The sequence below is a fragment of the Myiozetetes cayanensis genome, unplaced genomic scaffold (genome assembly GCF_022539395.1).
Source record: "Myiozetetes cayanensis isolate MyiCay16 unplaced genomic scaffold, myiCay2020 scf14, whole genome shotgun sequence".
Taxonomy (NCBI): domain Eukaryota; kingdom Metazoa; phylum Chordata; class Aves; order Passeriformes; family Tyrannidae; genus Myiozetetes; species Myiozetetes cayanensis.
In genome coordinates this window covers 19,294,889-19,317,644 of record NW_026087048.1, presented here as the reverse complement: position 1 = coordinate 19,317,644, position 22,756 = coordinate 19,294,889, and the positions used below count along the sequence as shown (strand labels likewise).

The 22,756-nt window shown below is 44.5% G+C and overlaps 1 protein-coding gene across 3 annotated transcripts in view; it reads right to left on the bottom strand.

The window, feature by feature from the left end:
* Nucleotides 1-22,756, bottom strand: part of MAP2K5 (mitogen-activated protein kinase kinase 5) — a 255,429-nt gene that overhangs the window by 217,499 nt on the left and 15,174 nt on the right. For all 3 annotated transcript variants that reach the window (XR_007628145.1, XM_050309546.1, XM_050309548.1), the window contains 4 exons: nt 20,268-20,308; nt 19,138-19,199; nt 16,691-16,739; nt 11,792-11,856 (listed from right to left, as the gene is read on the bottom strand). Coding sequence is in view for 2 of the 3 variants with exons in the window: in XM_050309546.1 (XP_050165503.1) it covers nt 11,792-11,856; nt 16,691-16,739; nt 19,138-19,199; nt 20,268-20,308 (217 nt within the window). In the remaining variant the exon portion in view is untranslated. The remainder of the gene's footprint in view (nt 1-11,791; nt 11,857-16,690; nt 16,740-19,137; nt 19,200-20,267; nt 20,309-22,756) is intronic.

Genomic DNA, 22,756 nt, shown 5'->3' with positions numbered 1-22,756 from the left:
AGGGACACCAGGCCCGCGGATGGCTCGGAAAGGCCATGGGGCCGGGAATTTGTTTACTCCGGGCATCTCCACTGTCCTGCCCTTCCCCAGCACAAGAACTGCAGAGTGATTAATGAAGCTGGAACGGGAGCTTTGGTTACACCAAAAGACAACCCTACACCTCTGCAGTGTTTTAATTAACAGCCAACCCTTCAAACGAGGCTGTAGTTGCTACAGTAATTACCTGTCCCACTGAGTGGGGAGGGAAAAGGGGGTTTTGTTGGATATTAAGTAGAACTGGAAGTTGGGGTTGATCGTTTTGGTTCCAGTCAGCAGCAAGAAGGGCCTGAAGATTCTGTACCTTTTATGAAGCTTTTGAAGGACGCACTAAAAAAATATCCCATGGAATAACGTGCACAGCAGGGAGAAACCCACGATTTTGGTGCATCCCACACCCCTGAGGAAATTTATGGATGTCTGTGAGGAGATTAAACCAATATCCACATCCTAAAAGTCTCATCTCAAGGATCAACTCTCCCAGATTTCGGTGCCACCTCCAAAAGCAAGCGAACAAATTCATCACTGTGGAATAACAGGAAGAAAAGGAGCAAAATTCTAAAGGTTCCTCAGCAACTTGGAAAATTCCAGTGAACACATTTAAAAATCTTCCAGGACAGGCAGGAAAATGCCTAAAAAAAACAGCTGCAACAGCAACAACTCTTGCTGGGGATGAGTTTCAGTGAAGTGGATGTTAAAGAGGAGGGAAAACAGTTGCTAAATCGCTGCAGAGCTGCTCAAAAACAAACATAAAGAGCAGAAATGAAATGCCTGGAAATGAGAAATATTCAAGGAAAACATCGTTTCGGGGTTGGCAAAATTTAATCCCTCGACAAACCAGCTCTGAGGAAACAAATCCCTTCTCCTGCTCTTTGTTTGGTGGGGTTTGGTTTCGGTTTGCTTAAAAATCTCACATGTTCCAGTAAAAAGCTGTAAGAGGTGACTGAGAATAGGTGGCTGTAAATCATCTGTTGTTAAGGGGAAATCGGAGACACCTCAGAGAGAGCCAAATTCTGCAACCAGAGGATTAAAAAGCAATTTTGAATACTTGATGCCAGCGCCAAATATTAAAAATAGAGAAAAGCTACTTCAGTTTTGCAGGAATTTTACAAACACCACGGATGGCAAGCTCCAAACATTGCTACAAATAAAGGAATATATTCTTATGCAGAGCCCGATCCCAATCCCACTCAGGTTAGTGGGGGGATTGTACCTACCACAAATTTGATGTTTTATTAGTTTAAATGCAAATTTATAGACACTTTATGAGATTAATAATCACCACAACAACTTCCTCCCATAATAAAAATAATTTAAATATACATTTTAAGATAATGACATAGTATTTACTAAAATAGTAGGAAAATTAACACAACAGCAACAGGAAATTCAGTTGGTGCCCAATTTCTGCATGTGAAGAAACTGTAACTCCAATATTCTGCACTGAACTATTTTAAAAAAATTTATTTTATTTAAAAAGAGGCAGTTCTTAGCTGTTGTAGGCAGAGCATTGTTGAGGCTGAGGATAATGACTAAAGCCATTAAAAAAAAGGGGCAAAGTTCAGGGATACCTTTTGGGATCCCAGTCTTAAAAGACAATGAATTCTTTTCAAATTCCCCAAAGTCTGACTGCAAAAAGGGCATCTGCAAAAAGTTACAGATAAAATCTCTATATAAAAACAGAGATATAGATATAAATATGTATCTTTAACTGATCAGCAATGACAGCTACAAAGTGAACAGGAGCTGCTGTTGAATTAAAACCAAGTTTTCAATAACTCAGACTGGTAACTCCCCTAACAAAGTTTTTACAGGTCTCATAAAAGAAAGAAGATATTTTCAGGGAGGATGGAGGAAAGAAAGCAGCAACTTTCAGACCTCCTCAGGAAAACAAAAATATTCCACCAACAGAGGCAGTGGGGTAGAAAACAGTGCATGAGTTTCAAAAAAAAAAGAGTGGAAAAGAGGAGGAAAAAAATTGGGAGAAGTTGAGTCCAAGCTGGCCTGGGAAGCTTCCCTGGGGTAAGTTGTCCCTGTGCACACACAGGGCTTGTCCCAGCGCTGTCACACGATGTGTGGGGACAGCCCAGGCTCAAACATTCCCACTGGGGAGCAGAAATGGAAACCCCTTCCTCCCCATTCCCACTGGAGCTGATTATTCCCAGCCCCCACATCCAACGAGCAGCTTCCAAGCAGGACTGGCACGGCTGTGTCAGAGATTTTATTAACCTTGCTATCAACCCTCTCCCCAGACATTCCGAGCCCTGAAGGGACACTCAGGAGCCAAATCCTTCAGCACAACTTTGTCTTCCCCCCTCTGGGAGTGCAGAGAGTCCCTCAGGTAGGTGCTGTGGCCAAAAACTGGGTTATTTTGGGGAATAAATAAGAAATAGGGTGTGTGAGCAAGCACTGACTGAACAAAGCCCTCCAGCTAAGCCAGAGAAACTCGTGATGGACCACAGAGTATGGAATGAGCATCCCTCGTGTCCCAGAAAATCAAAATCAATAGCAGGGAAAACTAGAATAGGGCTTTGGGGGAACTGTCAACTCCTCAGCATCTCCCCCCTCACCCCACACAAGATGTGTTTCCACAGGAAAGCAAATTAAGAACTGAAAGCATCAGAAGTAGCTGGATTCAGGTTTAAAAAAGAGAGGGGAGAAAAAGGGAACTGAAATGCACTTTGTTTTCTTCCTGAGGTAAAGAAAAGCAAGAAGGAGGAAATGCCAGATGGCTCAAACCTCAACCATCCTGATATTTAATGCTAAAATCTTCATACACTGCATATGAGGAGTTTCTTCTCACTCAGCTCAGAAGGAAAACAAACCCGACCAGAGAGAACACACACAAGATTGTTCATCAACAGCTCAGATGGCAATCAACAAATTTCTCCCTCTCTCAACAATTCTATATCCTCCCTGGGAGGAATTTTACCTAAAGAAAGCCCAGGATGCTGTGATTGTGGGATCATTCCTTGCAGGGCAAGCAAAGAACTGACTTCAGGTTCAACACACAGACACCCAAGAGAAACAGCAATTTTCTATTTGTTCCCTAATTTTTAGCTGCAGAGCATTTGCCCACATTTGAGTGACTTCACAATGGTCACACCACAAGCACAGAGCATGCAAAGACCCCCCAGCTTTTCCCACCATACACAATAACTTTTTACTACAAACCGAGTTTACTATTCCATTAAAACTCAAAATAAATGTATTCCCTACCTAGAAACCAAAATTCCTTACAATTATTCCCTCATGCTGATGCAGAAAAAGCACTGGAGGAGGCTGGAGCAGGATCCTGCTCCCCATCTGCTCACTCCAGCCACCAGGATATATCCCTCTATTCCCCCCCTCCCCAACAGCCATGGAAACAATTTCTAATCAATAAGATATTCCTTGGCAAGACTAAACGATTCAAGGGAAAGCCATGACCTGTGTGCTGTGCCAATGAGTCAGTCCCTTCCCTTCCCAGAAATATGACCAACCTCAGCAAATGTGACAAAATGATGGACTGACAGCACTGAGGCTGCAGGGATGAAACATCCCCCTCCAGCCCAGGGAAACTCATGGCTGATGTCAGCAGGGATTTTGGAAAAGGGGATGGAGGGACAGGACACAGGGAATGGCTTCCCACTGCCAGAGGGCAGGGAGAGATGGGAGATTGGGAAGGAATTCCTGGCTGGGAGGGTGGGCAGGCCCTGGTACAGGTTGGGCAGAGAAGCTGTGGCTGCCCCTGGATCCCTGGGAGTGTCCAAGGCCAGGCTGGATGGGGCTTGGAGCAACCTGGGATAGTGGAAGGTGTCCCTGCCCATGGAGCACGATGGACTTTAAGTTCCCTTCCCACACAAACCATTCCAGCATTCTGTGAATGCCACAAACCCAGAGCTGCTGTAGCTCTACTGGCTCACAGAAGCTCTTGGTGTTGCTTTAGCAGATGAAATTATGGTTTCTCATGACTTAATCCACCCTCCCTCCTGAACAGGGGATGAGCTCAGCCACGGCTTTGTCCAGCTCTTTGCTGACAGCCCCAGGATGGACATTCCCTGCCTCTCCCATGCCCTGTTCCAGCAGCATCTTCCTCTCCTCATGTCCAGCTGAACCTCCCAAGGTGGCAAACTCAGGCCACAAAGTAAAAACACAGGTGAATATTTTGGCTCCTTTCTCTGCCACGTTTCCTTCTGCTCCACATGTCGGTGTGCCCTCACTGCACACGTTTGGTAAGGACAGCAGGACACCATTCCACTCCAAAAGGATGGCAGAGACCATCCCCTCTGCCCATGTTTGCATCATCTGCTCACAGAACTGCACTGAGTAACTGCAAAACCTCCAGACATCCCCCTCCACTCAGCACCAACAGCACACACAGATATTTGGGAACCAGGCACAGCATTTCCTTACAGAAAAAGAGAAGTTTTAAACTCCTCATCTGAGCTCAGAAGTGAACAGAGAGAGCTGTGCTTGCAGCAAAGCAGCACCTTCAGACGTGAGGGCACACACTGAGGCAAACTGGCCACTTTCCTGCCCTGGGAGAAATAACTGAGAGCAAAACGCTGTGTCAGTGTCCTGCAGGAGCAACACAACCCCCAGTGCTCCCCCTGCAGCAGGGCGTGCCAGCCACCAGCTGCAACCCACACACAGCAAATCACCCCCACGTTTGCTTTACTGGCCCATTTTTCCCTTTTCCCCCTCTTTTTTCCCCGCCATTGCCACGTTCTCCGTGCTCCCGGTCAGGCTCTAACGACAGCAGTGCCGTGTCCTCCCGTGGCCATCGAAAGACACGGATTCAGATTGTTCCTAGGAAATCACCACTTTGCCAGTTGCTGCCTCCTGCAATAGCAAACACATTAGCCTGACTCTCTGGCTGTTAAACCAGGAAATCCAGAGTGCACAGCAGTTGTAAAAAGGAGCTTTTATGGGGGCTGTGCCGGTTCAAAGCACAATCTACGCCAACCTCCCCTCCATCTGAAACCCCAGGGCAGATGCTTGAGTACTGACTGCAAAATGATTTGGTGCTGAAGTAGAAAACAACCAGCAAATACTTGTGTCTAAATTTTAAACTTTTTAGAAAGAGTAAAACTGGCACTGGAGGCTGCAGGAGGAGAATGTTGAGCAGCAACCTCTCACTTACCCCAGCTCCGGGAATGAGCTCCAACCCAAGCCCGAGCACAGCAATGATCCCTCACCTCTTTATGCTCTAACCTGCTACTATTTCCATCTGTTCCCACTTAAATGAGTCCTCCTTCCCTCCTGCAGCCAAGCACTCAGGGTTAACCTTTGAAACCTGGATTACAAGCCTTTCTCCTTGTACTCATCCCACTGCAATTCATTCCCTGTTCCTTAAGGGGACCTGCACAGGCAGAATAAAGGTGAGAGCTCAGCCCTGACTGCTCGAGGTGGTGCCAGCAATACCAGGACAGGCTGTACCAGGGGACCACTCAGATTTCAGCTGCTTCAAACTGGCTGCAAGGACAAAGGACAGCAGAGTAGCCACGAGCTCCCTGACACAGCCAGGGGTTCCCCACCACAGCAGATCCGGAGTAAATCCATCCCAGCTCCAGGAGGAAATTTGGCAGAAGCAGGAGAGTGAGCCAAGAAGTTCATCACACTCCTTGGTGACAGCAATTTAGATGCCAACATGAGGGGTTGTTCAGCCTGCAGAAAGCTTTGGGGACACCTGAGAGCCCCTTCCAGGGCCTAAAGGGGCTCCAGGAGAGCTGGAGAGGGACTGGGGACAAGGCATGGAAGGACAGAACACAGGGAATGGCTTCCCACTGCCAGAGGGGAGGGAGAGATGGGAGATTGGGAAGGAATTCCTGGCTGGGAGGGTGGGCAGGCCCTGGCACAGGTTGGGCAGAGAAGCTGTGGCTGCCCCTGGATCCCTGGAAGTGTCCAAGGCCAGGTTGGATGGGGCTTGGAGCAGCCTGGGACAGTGGAAGGTGTCCCTCCCCATGGAATGAGATGAGCTTCAAGGTCCCTTCCAACCCAAACTACTGTCTGATCCTTCAGTCTTAAAGATCTTTTCCAACCTGAACAATTCCACAGTTCTAAGCTCACCCCCAGCCCCTCACTGGGAACAAACTCCCATTTCCAGGGTTGCTGTTTGCTTAATCTTCCAATCTATGGGCACACAGCACAACCCAACCCAACCAAGTTTAATTTAAGAATCATCCAGTTTCTAATTAAACAGCCACAGGCAGCTGGCTGGATACATTTTAATCAGTTTCAATAACGTATTGATTGGATACTGAAGCTTAAAAATTAAAAGTAAAAAGATGACCGGGGAATTGTCCCATCTCAGCCCAACAGTAGAACCCTCTGTAAATAACTCCTCTTTTAACCATCAGCTAAATGAACACTTCAATACCACACTACAAAGTCTTCTGCAAAATTACTTTAACTAACAAGCAGAAATTTATCAGCTTCAGCCAAAATCAATGCTGAAATCAATTTGAACACTGGTTGTGTCTAAAGGGGCTCATTGGCAATTTAGGGAAATTACACCATGTAAATGCCTGTGCTTTAATTGAACAGTTTCATCAACTAGGCTGTGATTGCTGTCCATTCATTTATTTACTTTCACTGCAGCTCCCATTCTGCAGAGGAATGGGTTTTGTCAGACTTGAAGGAGGTACTTTATCTTCATTTTATGCACTTTTGTGCATAACAGATTTTATGAGGCAGGAGAGCAATGGTTGGGGTCAAAGGGAACAAGTGACCAGCAGCCACTGGTCAGTCTTGTTTAAACCACAGTGGGAAGAGGTGAAACTCGGTGGGGGATTTCTAACTTAATCAGTTATTACTGTTCCAGTGCTTTTTAGTGTGACTAAAAATAAAACAGAGCAAGGGAAACAGCAAATGGATGCAGGCTGGGAAAGGAAACAAAGGGAAATGCCTCCACCACTGCAGCACGAGGATTCAGGGAGGTGCAATTCTCAGACTTCCAAAGGCTGAAGGTGTGTTTTTAATGCCAACCAAACACTGCACCTGCCTCTGCTCCCTTCCTTCTGGGTCCAGCACCAGGCTGGGACAAGCACTGTGGGTAAGAGGTTGTTCCAGGGAAAACCTCCCCTGGAAATCACCCACTGGTGAAGCCACGTGGGTCAGGCCTGGGAACCTGCAGGGATGGGCTCTGCCCCTGCTCCTGTCACTGCTCTGGGGTCTCCCCGCCTGCAGTTATTTACCCTGGGCCATGTGCAGGGGTCACACCAACCTACCCTGCCAAGGGGCCGAAATAATCTGGGAATCCAAGCATTTAAACGGGGCAAATGATTGACCTTGTGTTCCACATGTTTTGGAGAAGGCTCAGGGACACCTGAGAGCCCCTTGCAGGGCCTAAAGGGGCTCCAGGAAAGGGACTGGGGACAAGGCATGGAGGGACAGCACACAGGGAATGGCTTCCCACTGCCAGAGGGCAGGGAGAGATGGGAGATTGGGAAGGAATTCCTGGCTGGGAGGGTGGGCAGGCCCTGGCACAGGTTGGGCAGAGAAGCTGTGGCTGCCCCTGGATCCCTGGAAGTGTCCAAGGCCAGGTTGGAACAACCTGGGCTGGTGGGAGGTGTCCCTGCCCGTGAGAGGGGGTGAACTGGATGGTTTTTAAGGTCCCTTCCAACCCAAAGCATTCCAGGATCCTGTGATATCCATATGGAAAACCAGAAAGGAAAGAGCAGAGGAGAGGAACAGCTGCACTAAGATTCAGATTGGCCTCCCACAACATCAGAGGTGCATTACAGTCACTGCTCTTAAAAACAATCTCCCTTTCACAGCACCACTGTCCTGCACTGGAATCCATGGGATAAACCAGCAGGAGCAACCCTTGCCGAGTCAAAGCTCCTCAAGGCAACAACAACCTGCAGCTATCCCATCAGGGAGCTCCATCCCTTCCACCCCCCTTCCTGCCAAACACACACAAACCTCCTGCTCCACTTCCCGGCTCCAGATCTGACAGTGCCCGTCCCTGCCCACCTCAGAGCACCCACGATCCCCTCTCCCAAGGCACAGAGTGCAGCCTGTGCCAGGCACAGCAACATCCCATGTGCTAATGGGGCACCCCAAGGTGGCCTGGGATAGGGAATGAAGGAGCAGGCAGCTGCTGGAGCACACGACTCACCCAAACTGCACAATTGCTCCAGTCAATTGCTCCAGCAAATTGAGTTTTCCACATTTCTCCCCGTTCTTAGGGTGGTACATCATCAACAGCCACTTCCCTCCCAATTACTCAACTCAAAGTGAAGCCTTCTGCTTAAACTGCATTTTGGAAGATGGGAAGCCATTCCCCCTTTTTCTTCCCTCTCTCCCAGAAGATCCTGGCAACTCACAAATTAATTAGGGCATCATTGGGCCTTTATGTTTATTTCTGTGTACAGACTGTTATGTTCTCCTGCTGCTGGAGGCTCCTCCAACAGAACCCAAAGAGCTCCAAACCATCCACAGCTCCCATTTAAAATAAACCCCAGGCACACAGTAGGGATTAAACAGAGCTGCTGGAACATCCCACTTCTCCTGAGCTACAACTGCAAAGCAAGAACTAAAAAACATGAAATAAGAGACAAATATTCCTTTTTAAAGGAAGGAAACAGTGTTTTGATATACCACGTGAGAGAGATCTGACAGAGAAATAATTTGCCAGAGATCAATACCTCTACACTTCGTAATATTTAAGTTCAAAGTATACACAACTAAGGGTTTTAGGTCTAAATAATTTAAAGTAGCTACTCCTGAGCCTGGCTGGCAGGGTGTGCATCACACTGCAAACCAAAGCATGAACCTTTCCTCACTGAAGGCATGAGGACAGATCTCCTCCCAGCAGCCCCTGAGAGCTCTGCAGCCAGGGATGGAGCTCAAAGATGCAGCACAAAGCACATCCTTCACGTGTCTTTTGGACTGCCCAGTGAATGATTTCTCCCAAAAAAGCAATTTAAGCCAATCCAATAGATGTCCTGCCATACAGATGTTTTCTTCTGCTGTGGAGCAGCTCGAGCTGTGCATTCCCCACCCCATCAGCTCCTACAAAACAGCTGCCATTTGAGTGCAAAAAATTCATAGAATTGCACTTAAATACCACACAAACAGTGGAAATCACAGTTAATGACACAAACTACCTACAACAACTGGCAAAGAGCAGCTCTCACCCTTTTCTTGACAAGCTTCACCCAAGACAGGGCACACGTTGCCCACTGAGCACCAGGGGAAGAATTCCTGCTTTCTGATTGTGCATTAACACACAGTTTGGGGTTGTTTTATATATTTTCCCCACATTTTGGAATATGCAACCAATCAAAAAGCAAGGCTAATTAACTGGTTTTGCCATATCTAACTTCAGAATTTTTATCGTTCCTTAATTAAGAAAACAGCACAGCAAAAGGTAGGGGGCAAAATAAGGACGTCAAACAACTATAAAATCCCTTCTTTTTAGAACAGGAAGAAAAAAAAAAAAACATTTAGATTCAGCAAGTTCTCCCTAGAAATATTGCTATAAAGTATTGATTTTTTTACCAGACTCAATTGACTGAAAAGTTGTTTGTATAGCAATATTGGCCGAGCCAATATACTGGAACAATTTTGCTACACGCAGTAATCAAGTGTATTTCTAAAGTATAATTATACTGTCATAAAAATAAAGCTAAGATACCTCTTCTCCCAGCAATAAAGCTGTAAAGAACCCAAAGAAATGAAATCCATTTCCTAACTAAACATAACGTCTGGCGAGGAGAACGAAGCCACCTTCCCGTCCCCGGAGCCAGGGGCGGGATGAAAAGTGATCAATAATTCCATCTCCATAAACTCTTCCAATAGTGGTTAATTCACACGGCCGAGGGAGGCTGAGGATTTTTGCTGCCTTGTTTGCTGGATGCTGGGAATATATCATTGCCATAATGGATCTGAGTTAGGATAAAGAGCTGGGAAGGAAAGGGAGCAGAGAGGGGAGGGTGCGGACAGGCTCGTTCTTCAGCTGCAGATCAATAACCCGCACGGGCTCTCCTCTCCACCAGCACGAGGGGGAAACGGCCAAACCTCTGCAATTAATTTCACCTGACAAATGTTCATTGATTTACTGGAATAAAATGTATGTGGGCTGCTATGTATGACCAGTGCAATGCAGCTACCTGTAAGTATTCCACTTGGCAAGTCCTTCTTGGCTTGCGCTGGTGGAGATGATCTCCCCCTCAGGAAGGGGGGATTGCTCCAAGGTGGGAAGTTCTGCCCCAGGGCTGGAGCCCCTCGGCTCTGGGAGAGCTGGGAATGCTCACCTGGAGAAGGGAAGGATCCAGGGACACCTGAGAGCCCCTTCCAGGGCCTAAAGGGGCTCCAGGAGAGCTGGAGAGGGATGGGGGACAAGGCATGGAGGGACAGGACACAGGGAATGGCTTCCCACTGCCAGAGGGCAGGGATAGATGGGACATTGGGAAGAAATTCCTGGATGGGAGGGTGGGCAGGCCCTGGCACAGGGTGCCCGGAGAAGCTGTGGCTGCCCCTGGATCCCTGGGAGTGTCCAAGGCCAGGCTGGACAGGGATTGGAGTAGCCTGGGATAATGGAAGGTGTCCCTGCCGTGGCAGGGGGTGGGATGGGATGAGCTTTAAGGCCCTTTCCAACCCCAAACCATTCCAGAATTCCATGACTATGTGTAAAACACTCACACATACAAACAATTCCCTGGAGCAGAGAGCCCAACATTCTCTCTCATATCTATTATAAAAAGTAAGAAAATAATACCAATTCCTCAAGTTTCTTGGTCTAGGAATATCTTTCTCCAACACAACTCTCTATAAGATTTCTGAACCACATTCCACCCACAATTCTCATCTGATTTTCAGAGTCCATTCCAAGGCTGGATTCGCTCCTTTAAGCTTTTGGAAGTCCATTTCCATTAAACCTTCTGCAACGTTGGCAGCCAATTAGAAACTAAACTAAATGCACCATAACTTTTAAAACATTTTAGGGGAAAAAAAAATGTTAATCTCAAAGTTAAAATGTCTAAGGTATAAACAAAACCCTAATGGGATGCTGGGTTACTGTATATGGTAAATAGCTCTCTGGAGGAAACCTTTATTACTCCCTCAGGGCTTTCTTATAAAGTATGGATTTCTTAATTCCCAGTGGAATATTTTTCATACACCACTGCAGACTATTAAGTACCAGATATTACATTATGTAGTTTAAACTTTGCACTATGCATGAGAAAAGACTTTCCTGTCGAGAAAACTCTATCTGTGTTATTATAATCTTTACAATATTCAAATTAATACTGGCTGCAGGGTATTAAAGCTCCACTACCAAAATTTGGGGGAGTTTATCATTTAATCCATCCATCAGCCTGGGTGTGAAGCTGCTCAGGAGGGAGGGAAAGTCACTGCCAGAACAGCAGGGGGGTGAGGAATTCTGGTGTCACCCCATCCCACCGGTGTCATTCCCAGTGAGGGCATGGTGAGCCAGCAGGAACAATGGCACTGGAAATCCTGGATTTCGGGACATTCCAAGTTCCACTTGGGAACCATTAACTCCTCACCCAGAGGGGATTCAAAGCTAAGTATTAAAAAGACAATCAAAATGCCCCCAGCCCTCCCAGCACCCAGGAGCAGACGATTTGTAAATATATCAGAGAATAATTTCAAAGTTCAGGTTAAGGACTTATTTTACCACCTTGCCTGCAGAGGAGCAACAGCCCACCTGCACCTCGACACGAACACCAAGGGTTGGAAATAAAAAGAGCTGTTAAATCCCCATTTTTTAAAAAAGATTTGAAGTGAAATCCCCACTCACTTGTAGACTGTGCCTCCATTGCCATGACCGAGGATGTCTCGATACCGTATGTCTTGTTCATTCATCTCCACAAGAAAGAAAGAAAAACAAAAGAGATGTCATGCTGTGGATGGAAATGTCAAGGAAAAGCAACTCTAGGCCATAAACAACAAGCAGTCTGGGTCATTTCAAGTTCAGCTGCAAGAACGAGAAGATCAATACAACATTTGCTGTCCAATTTATAAAGGACGATACCAAGGGACAAAGTGATGGAAAGTTTAATGACAATTTGTTTGCCTGGGTCATTTCATTAAAGTTTGATAAAAGGTGTCAAAATGGAATGATATAATATAGCTCAAGAGGGTCAGGTCACAGCTACTGATAGGAAAAGGGTCTCCAGAACAGCACATAAGCAAAGCCAAAGTTGGAGGTGAATGGAAACAACCCAACAGAAAACTGTCAGCTTAAGGGTGGCTGCAAAAGTTTATGATTTATTCTGGAATCAGCATCAGGGATGCTCATGGAGTGACAGTTCTGCCAGCAGGTTGTTTCACAGAGCACCATTTACACCCCTTTTAACTAAAAGACATCTTTGGGAAAAAAAAAAACCAAGTCATGAAGTGCAATAAAAATATTTTTCCTTGAAATACACAACTAATTATTTGTCTCAACCTTTCTGTTCACTGGGACAACTGTCCAGACACAATGAGATCCTCAGAAATCCAAGCAGGAGCCTGATACAAACACTGGAAATTGCAAATCTGGAATTTGGGACCTTTCTGGCAATGCTTTTATAAAAATTTATTGTACTGAAGGATCAATTCAAATGTAAAACTACAGCTCAGCCTTCCCCTGCACAACTTCAGTTCTACTGATTTTGCACCTGTTTAAAAAACTCACTCAAAGACATTCTTGCAATGCATGTCTGTACTTTAAAATAAACCTTCTAATCAGAATAACTTCTGGATTAAAAGCATTTTCTATTCCAAAAGGACTCCCTCATTGCCTGATAATTTTAAGTAGTAAATGTTTGGACGAACCCAACTTTTAAAAGGTCTTTTAAATTTGCAATTTATGGGACACCAAGTTGAATATTTGACAGGAGTTGGCCTGGCTGCTTAAAGACTGTCATTCTTGTGTGTGAACACAAGTGATGACAACCAGGTGAAATGTCCTGAAGAGTCAATACTCAGCATGTCTTAAAAGCAGAAAATGGAACATTTGATTCATTTAAAATAAGCTTTAAGAACAGAAGTGATTGATCCAAAATTTGTGTCCTTTTCTTTCACTGCCTGAACAAAAACCATGGTTTCTCACAGGAAATACTGCACATTTCTTCCAGTGATGGTAAAACCTGAGTCCTGAAAAAACTCAAAATACCTCAAAGTAGAAGCTGCCTCTCTTTTCTTACCTATTTGTAGTCAAACCTTGGCCAGGTATCCAAGAGGGGATGAAATGGCCCACTCAAATATCAAGGTTTATGATGAAAACCAACATTTACCTCATCACCAAAAGCTCTCCTGCTTTTTGCATCCACCAGAAAATGCAAATAAAGAGGGGGAAGAGACACCTCACGGGGAACAACCACTCATGGGTGGGATTTAAAACACGTGAAGAAACTCCAGTGGATCCCTTGCACTGGAAATAATTTCTTTCAGGCTGCAGACTCTTTAAATCACAGTTAATTTAAGGAGATCTGCTCTTCCAAGCTGCAAGACTGGAGTTCTCCGGTCTCGGAGGCAACAGCCAACGTTTCTCCTGCATCCCCAGAAATGTTCTCCTCAAGATAACTCTGAAGAGAAACCCAATGAACCCACAAAGCCACGAGGAAACTCATATCTTCCCTTCTTGGGGGTGAAAAAGAAGAGTTTTTGGTGGTTACACGAATTATGAACAACAAATTGAGCTGAATTGGAGACGAGGCGTTGCCTCTTCTCTCCCGCTTTTTGCCCCCTGGGAAAAGGGAGCATTTTCACCTCGTCATTCCCTAAAAGATGGGGATGGGAGCAGCTCCATCCCCTGAGGATTGAGCCTGGTGATAACCCAGCACAAAGAGCAACCAGAACCCAGGGAAAACCAGGAATACTGGGGTGGAGGGAACGTCTGTCGGCACCCGACGGACAGGCAAGGTGGGATTTACTGGCTCCAGTAAAGATGCCAAAAAACCACGGGCTGATTTATTTATTTTACCTGGGAAAACCGGATTCCCCACCATAAAACACCAACATAATAACAGTGAGCTCCCCAGGAAGGACTGGAATATTAAAAGCTGCAAACCCAACTTGGATTGGCTGCTGAGATGAAGGGAATTGGTGCAAAAGCAAAGCTTCAATTATGGAGCAGCAAACAAAACATCCCAGGCTTGGACCTGCCGGGCTGGGCAGAAATCAGCGCCTGCCTCCTGTAAATCATTAAAAGCAAAATGCCCAATTAATCCTTATTTGATCTGGAGGGGCTGCCACAGTGCTGGGGCCGCACCTTTGCTTCCCAAATGGAAGCAATCATGGATTCAGCAAGCAGTCACACTCCATGAGCAGACAATTGAGGAGATTTAGTAAATCCCACTTTATAGAGCGGAGACTAATCGGAAAACACGAGCCAGTCAAATGTTTCTTATGAACTGTTGACACTATATCAATGCTGAATCAATTGGTGGCATTTACTCTGAGTGACAGAAAAGAAATAAATATTTATATCACATCACCTATATCAATGAACCCAGGCAGAAAGCTATTTCTAACCTGTCAATATTTGATTATCTTGAAGAATCATGTCCCCTTCTTTTAATGATTAATATGAATTCCTTATTAAACCTAAATGGAAACTACTAGAGGAATATCATTAGGGATGCCTGAAAGCAGAAACTGCCAAAAAATAATCAAAACTAATAAGCCAGGCCATATTTAAGTAATGATAAGTGTGACTTAATCCCCCAAAAGGAGGAAAACTTAAAAGTTACTACTGGAAACCCAGCTCCAGCCATGGGTCTGGGACCAAATTTTGCAGAACACAACCAAAATCATTTGCTCTCAAGAGAAAGCAGATTTACTCCTACCAGGGCGAATAAAAAGTAGTATTAAAACTTAATTATTTTATTTCTTTTTTAATGGGTTTAAATAAAATTTTTAAAATCATAACAAGAAGTCTGGTTCCTTTATACCCTTCTAAAATTCCAAACCACAGGGGAGAAATCTGCAAATCCACTGCAGGGCACACAAACCACTCGTTTTTATTGTTCTGAACACGTAAAGTGCCCAAATTCAGCCCTTCACAAGAAGGAGGCTTTCACTCACATTCAACAATTCCACCTTGGGAAAAAAAATGAGTGAGCGCTGCCAGAATTTCAGGTCATTGTTTGGCTCTCAATTTTGAAAGACGAGCAAATCCACCTGGTGGGAATGCGTGAACACCAAACTAAACCTGAACGTGAGGGAACATCAGACTGAAAACCCGGACAGAAAGGGATGCTGGCAAGCTCAAAACCACACCTCCAAGCTGCACTCCCGGGATTCAGTGGCACTGGGGTGTCCAAATCCTGTTTTTGAGGGGGTCCTTCATCTGTTTCCCCCCTCAGTGCTCCAGGTGAGGCCGAAGGACACGCCAAGCTCAGCCCTTCCCTTCCTGCCACGCTCAACGACAACTCCTCGATTGCTGAAATGCCAATGAGGCTCGGAGAGGTCACTGTGTGAAGGCACTGAATAGGCATCTGAGATAATTAAGATTTCAGCCTTGGAAACATGGAGGGGAAGTGAACAGCAGTTAAGAAAATCAATAAGAGTCTTTTATTTGCAGTGACACAGATGTCTCAGTCAATAGAGCCTAATAGGCAAGTCTGAGCCCACGACAGGCACCGGCCTCCGAGGCTGCAAAGGGCTCTCTGTGACAAACATTCAAACATATTTATGCTGCTGCTGAAGGATCTGGGCTTCTCTGAGGGTGGTTTAATTTAACAGGGTATGTTTAGTGTCATTACAAGCCTGCCCAAAACAAGTGCAAAATAATTGTGCTGATCGTCCACTCGTCCATCGGTTGTTACATCAAACCTTTCACTTTGGAGGGCCGGGAGCTGAATGCCTGGAGCAGGAAGGGAAAGGAACAAGACAGTTGTCTACAGCTTTTGGGGGGTTTTCTGGGTTTACTGGTTGGGTTTTTTTGCTTTTTATAAAGAAGTTACAACATAGAACCATCAGAATAGTTTAGGTTGGAGAAGACCTTTAAAAGCAAGTTCATCCATTAACTGAACATCACATAAAGTGGCAGAGCAGCCTAAAGCTGAAGGAGGGCAAGGTTAGATGGGATATTGGGAAGGAATTCCTGGCTGGAAGGGTGGGCAGGCCCTGGCACAGGTTGGGCAGAGAAGCTGTGGATGCCCCTGGATCTCTGGAAGTGTCCAAGGCCAGGTTGGACGGCGCTTGGAGCAACCTGGGACAGTGGGAGGTGTCCCTGCCCATGGCAGGGGGTGGCACTGGATGAGCTTTAAGGTCCCTTCCAACCAAAACCATTCCATGATTCTGAAGTGATCCCAGAGCAGTTCCCTGTAAAACCCTGTTAAATATTCAGGTGTCTTCTGCCCTAGAAAGCAGGAAGGTCGTTCTAAGTGAGCAGCTGACTCAGTTATTCAAAACTGATTAACTTCCTCCCCTGGAACGGTGGTGGAAGCACAACACGTGTGAGGGGCCCCCATCCATTTGCAGCTAAATCTGATTAGCACATTTTGAGAAATGGGCAGCAAATTGCTCTGCCAATCAAAGTAAATCGGGCCACACAACTCATTCATACGATGGAGGATTTCATGGTGCCTCCAGCCCCGTGTTAAAAGAACCCACCACAGCTAAATGAGCAGCAAACATCTCTGCCCCTGTTTGTGCTGTGCCAATCACTGCAGATCCAGGCAGCAAAGGCTCCATCCAAAGCACCTACCTGGCCATTGGCAAGTATTTTCTTCAGCTCTGCAGAAGACTTTTTCAAGCTGAAATAAAAAGGAGAGGCGATTGTTTTTAATGGCTGGGTTGTTTCACTCCATCAGACCAAGATTTTCACCTTCACAAACTGGCTGGTTCAGACAACCTGACTGTACCAGCCTCTGAGACACAGCCCATTGTTCATCAGTAAAATGAAAGGAAGACACTCTGGCATATCAGGTGGTTCAGAAAACAACAGAAGAACAAGGCTCCCATCCAGTTTTCAGGTGCCATATCTTGGTTTACAGCTCCTTAAGGGCTTATTCCTCAACAATTCCTGCAGCAGAAGGCTTTGCCCCACTCGCCTCAGCTGACTGCAGACCAGAGCACGGTGAGCAGGACAGCAAAATTCCTGATTTAGGCACCTCAGGGATGGGTCTAAACCCCTGAGATGAGCCCAGCTCTCCATTCCAGGACAACCTGCTGCACTCCCTGTGCTTTTTCAGGAAGAATCCACTCCCACGTCAATGATCTTACACAAAACAACTCAGTCTTCTCTGCTAGGAGAACTTTAACAAGCCACAACTCTCAGCTTGGGGAGTTCTGTAGGATAAACCATCAGTGGCTTCAAACTCCTTCCACCCACTCACCAAAGGCTGCTTTTCACCTCCTCTCCTGACAAACTCTGTTCCTTGTCCCTTCAACACAACAAACTGCCTGGGCAGCAAAATGTCTGCAAAAACCAAACTTCATCTCAAAGGGACATTCTGCTCTTATTACTGAAGTTTAAAAAAAAAAAAAAAAAAGAAAGTACAAAATAATATATTCTTGAAAGGCCTGTGCACGTGTCTTGATCACAGATCATTATTAACAGGAACAGTGAAAACACAGATTTCATATTTGGTGGCTTTGTTCTTTAATAGGCCTCTTGTTCCCACGACTACTTTAAAGAAAAATTAAGTTTTCCAAGGAAACATAAGTTGATCTTGTCATCTTTCATGACTAACAATTTGTGAACATGAAACAAAGAGAGACTTTCAATTACTTCAAAAACAAAACTCGGAGAGTGCCGAAGGGCTGGGAAAAGGAATGGCAATTAACCACCAAATAAGGTGACAAGAAGCTTCCAGAAGCTTCCTTTTCACTGCACTTGAAGAAGGAGCTCAAAGTGGAGGCAGTGCTGAAAGCCCCAGCACAGAAAACAGCTTTATTTAGTTCAGAGCGGGTCAAAGCCATTCGGGTTGAGCTCCTTTAGGGAGTTTGGGGTTGGATTATCCACTAAAACAGGGAGCAAACCCTTCCCCAGGGGAGGGGGCACACCGGGCTGGCTTTTTTTAGCTCCCCAATTAGCAAAGCCACTAAAATGGAGCACCCAACGGGTTTTTGGGGTGCTGGGGTGGGGTTGCCAGCGGGGCAGAGCTCCCTGCTGCTGGAGGGGAGTGGAACCCACATCAGTGGGCACCCACATCCCATCATTCCCACAGGGAGAAGAGCGATTTTGGGATTGCCCCACCACGCTGGGGTGTTCACAGAACACACACCCAAAATTCACCCATCAAATGCAGCCCGACTGTGTCTTTGGTGATGTTCATCTACCTCTGGCAATTAATCTCCTTTGATTTTACAAAATGCTCTCAGAGAGCCAAGGCAGCAGATGCTGATGCACAGATAAATGCAATATTACATGCTTATTAGAATAATAGAATAATTTAGGTTGAAAGGGGCCTCCAGAGGTCTCTATTCCCACGGTTCAAATATGCTCTGGTATCGAGAACACGGAGCCAGGCTTTCCTTATTGCTTTTTTCAAGAACACACAAGTTTTTGTTTGTTCCTTTTAACATTAGTATTGAGAAGAATGACTTGGTGTAATAAAAGGGAGTTTATGCTCCAGCATTTAAAAGTCAAATCTCTAGGGAAAAAAAAGAGAACAAGTTCTCTTGCATTTTAAGACCTTAACATGGGTTTTCAAATTAAGACTGGGATGTAAAAAGAAAAATAAGGGAGATGGACTTCAAAACTTTGCTGAAACTGTATGAAATAGGGCACCTAAGCTGTAAATAAACCCAGGGAGGTTTATTATTTGGGTTATTTATTATTGCAAAGCTAAGAACAGGGTATTTTAAAAGCAAAGGATCCTGGAACGAGATCAAGCAACGAAGACATAAACGTACAAACCCTGCCATTAGATGAACTAATTATTAATAATAATTATTTAACCCCAAACAGTATCTCAAGGTTTTATAAGGACAGAACCACCTGAAACAGCCAGAAAATGCTTGGTTTTTTTTTCAGAAGGCAATTCTTGTGGAGCCACCGCAGGCACGAACGCAGGCAGTTCACCTTCCCCACCTCAGCACCGGTGCAAAAACTTATCCACCAACAGTGCCACTGCTGGCAACAACCACCCAGCAGGGTCCATTCTGGTGCAGTAAAAGCAGGGACACAAAGCAGGAGCTGGCTCTTACCTATTGCTGGGGAGGGAATCGGCGGAGCCGCTGTTGTTGGCAGCCCCTGCTCGAGTATTTACCTGCAGGCAGGGAAAGGATCCTTATCAGTCACTGCGTTCAGAGGACACTATTCTAATTAACCTGTAATTTGCCACGAATTTCTCATTTCACTAGGAAGGTTAATTAGCTGTTGCCAGGCACGCCGATGGTTGGGGTCTGTATGTAGGTTAGCAGGCTCCACAACTCCTGGGCTGCAAAACCTTCCCACCTTCAACAGCGCGGGAGAGAGGTGAGAAATCCATCTTTTGTGCTCAGTTTAAAAACTAAGCAGTCATTTCGTGCACTTGGAGCCTCCTACCCATGGTGACACAAGCAAGAAGCAGAGCTGGAGGAATCCAAACCCTCAAATAATTTCGTTGCGGTGCCTTCCCCACTCAAAAAATCAAATGAACGTGGGGGGGGTTTTTAAATGACTGAAATCAAATGAATATGAGGGGGGGTTAAAGCTTTGATGTAGTGGCAGGTATGAGTTGATAAAGTGACTATTAAAATTAAGGAACCTGATGAACAGAGGTGAAAAACAAAAAGAAAGGCGGTCCTATTTTAATAAAACTATATTTATATATAGTGTATATGCACACATACACATATATACACATACACACAGTGATAGCATTGGTTCATAAAGTGACTAATGAAATTTAGGAACCTGATTAATAGAGGTTAAAAACAAAAAGAAAGGCAGTTCCATTCTAATAAAACTATATATATGCATATATAATATATATATAGTGTATATACAGATATATGTATATATATATACACAAATAGCATTAGTTGATAAACTGACAATTGAAATTTAGGAACCTGATTCACAGAGATTAAAAACTAAAAGAAAGGCAGCTCCATTTTAATTAAAAAAATATGTATCTCTCTGTAATATAGATATATACAGATAGCACAACGCTCAGCAGATAAATCCTTCTCCCACCCTCACCAAAAAAAAAAAAATTAAAAAATAATAACAATAATAAAAAAATCTGCTTGTCAGAGCTCAAGAAAGTGCAGTTTTATTTGACATTTCAATAAGTGGAACACAGCATTACAAATCCATCTAAGTTTGCTGAAACAATTATTGAAATTCGTACCTTCAGGCCATGTATGTTCCGTTTCCCAGGAGGTTTGCAGGCTGAAACAGTAATTGACTCAATTGTAGAACACATCAGGGCCATTTACAAATTTGCTCAAAATGAATCTTTTCAAAAGAAATGAGGGTGACACCAAAATTAGCAGAGAGAAATGATTGAAAAGTGCCTCGCAAGACCCAGAGTGGGAATTACCAACCAGGATTTTTTAACTTGCAGGAGTGAGCATTTATAAATGCTAAGAGCTTTTCTGACACCATGTAATAGAAATTCTAATTTCTGCTTAAAACACATCTTAAAAAAAAAAAAAAAAAAAGGAGAGAACTAGTGGCTTAAACTGATGAGAATCTTTTTGTAATTCAAATTAAAATCTTGTGTCACTGTATTTTCACACGCTGGGGGGTTTTGTTTTGGTTTTTTTTTTTTGCCTGGCATTGAACAGCAATATTTGCAAGCCGTGTTTTAGAGGAATCAGCTGCCACACGTCAGGAATCAGTCACGTTGTCAGCTGCACTTTGCCTCAAACGTGGTATAAACGTGTCAGGGGCGATGGCAGAGAAGCCTCAAAGCAGCAAACACCGCCTGGGAAATGCCCCCAGCTCGGCCAGGACGGGGCAGGAAGGATCCTCCTCAGCTCTCTGCACCACAACCTCTCCCTGCTCTCCACTCTGGGCCGGGTTTGTGTCCACAAAGGCTCCCAGTTCCAGCCAGTTCCCATCTGAGAGCTGCCTGCCCTCCAAATGGGGTGTTAAAGGGGCTGTCACTGCTGATTGATGGTGTGAGGAGGCAGGAATTTGATTTTTCTCTCTCTCTCTCTCTGCTGCACGTGCCTCTCACTCCCCTCTTTGACAGCAGGAAGCAGAACTATTTATTAGGCAGAAGGACACAGATGATAGTTATTAAACACATCACTTAGGGCCAGGCCATGTGCCTTTCAATGACAGAAGAAATTACCACGTGCATCTTAAAGAGGGGCAAATATTATGATACTCTGGGCATTAAAAAAAACCCACACCAACAATCAGAAAACCCCAAATTATAAATATACATAGGCACGTTCTATTTTTCCAATAGATTAAATTTGACATTTTGGACGTGGTGTTAAAAGAATACTATTTTTATTACATAAATATATATATTTATTTTTTTTTGAATGGGATATTCAGCTTGTATTCCACAAATGGGATATATATATATATATATAAAAACACAGATAGAGGAGATATATCTATAAATATAGATATTTATAGATAAAAATATAGATAAAAATATAGATAAAGAGAGAGAGATATAGAGAGACATATATGGAGATATGAATACAGACAGATATAGATATAAATATAGATATAAATAGATATATAGACAGATATAAATAGGTATAGACAGATATAAACAGATATAGATATAAATAGATAAAGATAGATATAAATAGATAAAGATAGATAGATGTGTATGTACACACATATACTCTTGTTAATGTATATCACAAACAGAGGTTTATTTTCAATATAAAAAAAGAATTCTGGCTCTTGTTACCTAAACAGCCACAAGGTACTTATTAAATAATAGACAAAATAGCAATTTTTCCCCTTGAAGACCTTTAAATTACGAAATGAATAAAGCACAGCCCAGGTAACCCAGGATGGCACGTGGACATTTACTCCTGGCAGGATTTTTAGGGAAGATAAAGAGTTTTTGGGAGCTGCCTGAGGCTTCCTCAGAAGGAAGAGGGGCAGAAAGGGAAAAGGAGTCAAAGGACTTGCAAAGAAAGCTCTTAGAAGGGAGAACTTTAAATCACAGGTAGAAAAGCTGCACGTTCCTGACGGGGCTTTAAAGTGCTGAACGTGGAGAGACACGGCCAAAAGGGCAGGGAAGGAAAGTGCTTGTGCCAACAAAATTTGGGATGTTCATTAGAGAGGCAGGACAAGAAGACAGGGGGGAAAAGAAAAAAAAAGGCAGGAAAGCACATTTTGTTCAATATTTCAGAGCAGCAGCAGAACTGGGAGGAGGTCTGGGCTTTAAAGCCCTAACCTAGAAAGGAGAGATGTTTTAAGGAGGTGATTTGGAAAGGTGGAACTCAGCTCTGAAGCAATTTAAAGTGGAAACAGGGAAATACTCAGGGAGCTGAGCCCATGGTGAAAATGGGGAGGGAATGTGGGGGGATCACACCCAGAGCAGCACGGGGTGAATTCTGAATCTGAGCAACCAAAGAGGATTATCCCTGGAGGCAAAGCAGGCAGAGGAAGGAGACAGCAGTAGGAATAAGAATCTACTCAGCTGGTTCTTCAGGAATGACCCAAAAGGAGAATCGAGCAAGTTTAACCTGATTTGGTATCACAAAACATCCCTTTAAACTCCAAGCTGTGCCAGCACCCCCTGCCACAACTCCCTTCAGCTGTTTGATTAAAAAGGAAATAGATGTAACTGCCTCCTATTTCCAACAAGCATTCCCAACCTCCAAGGATCATCCACTACATCAGCTTTTCCAAGCT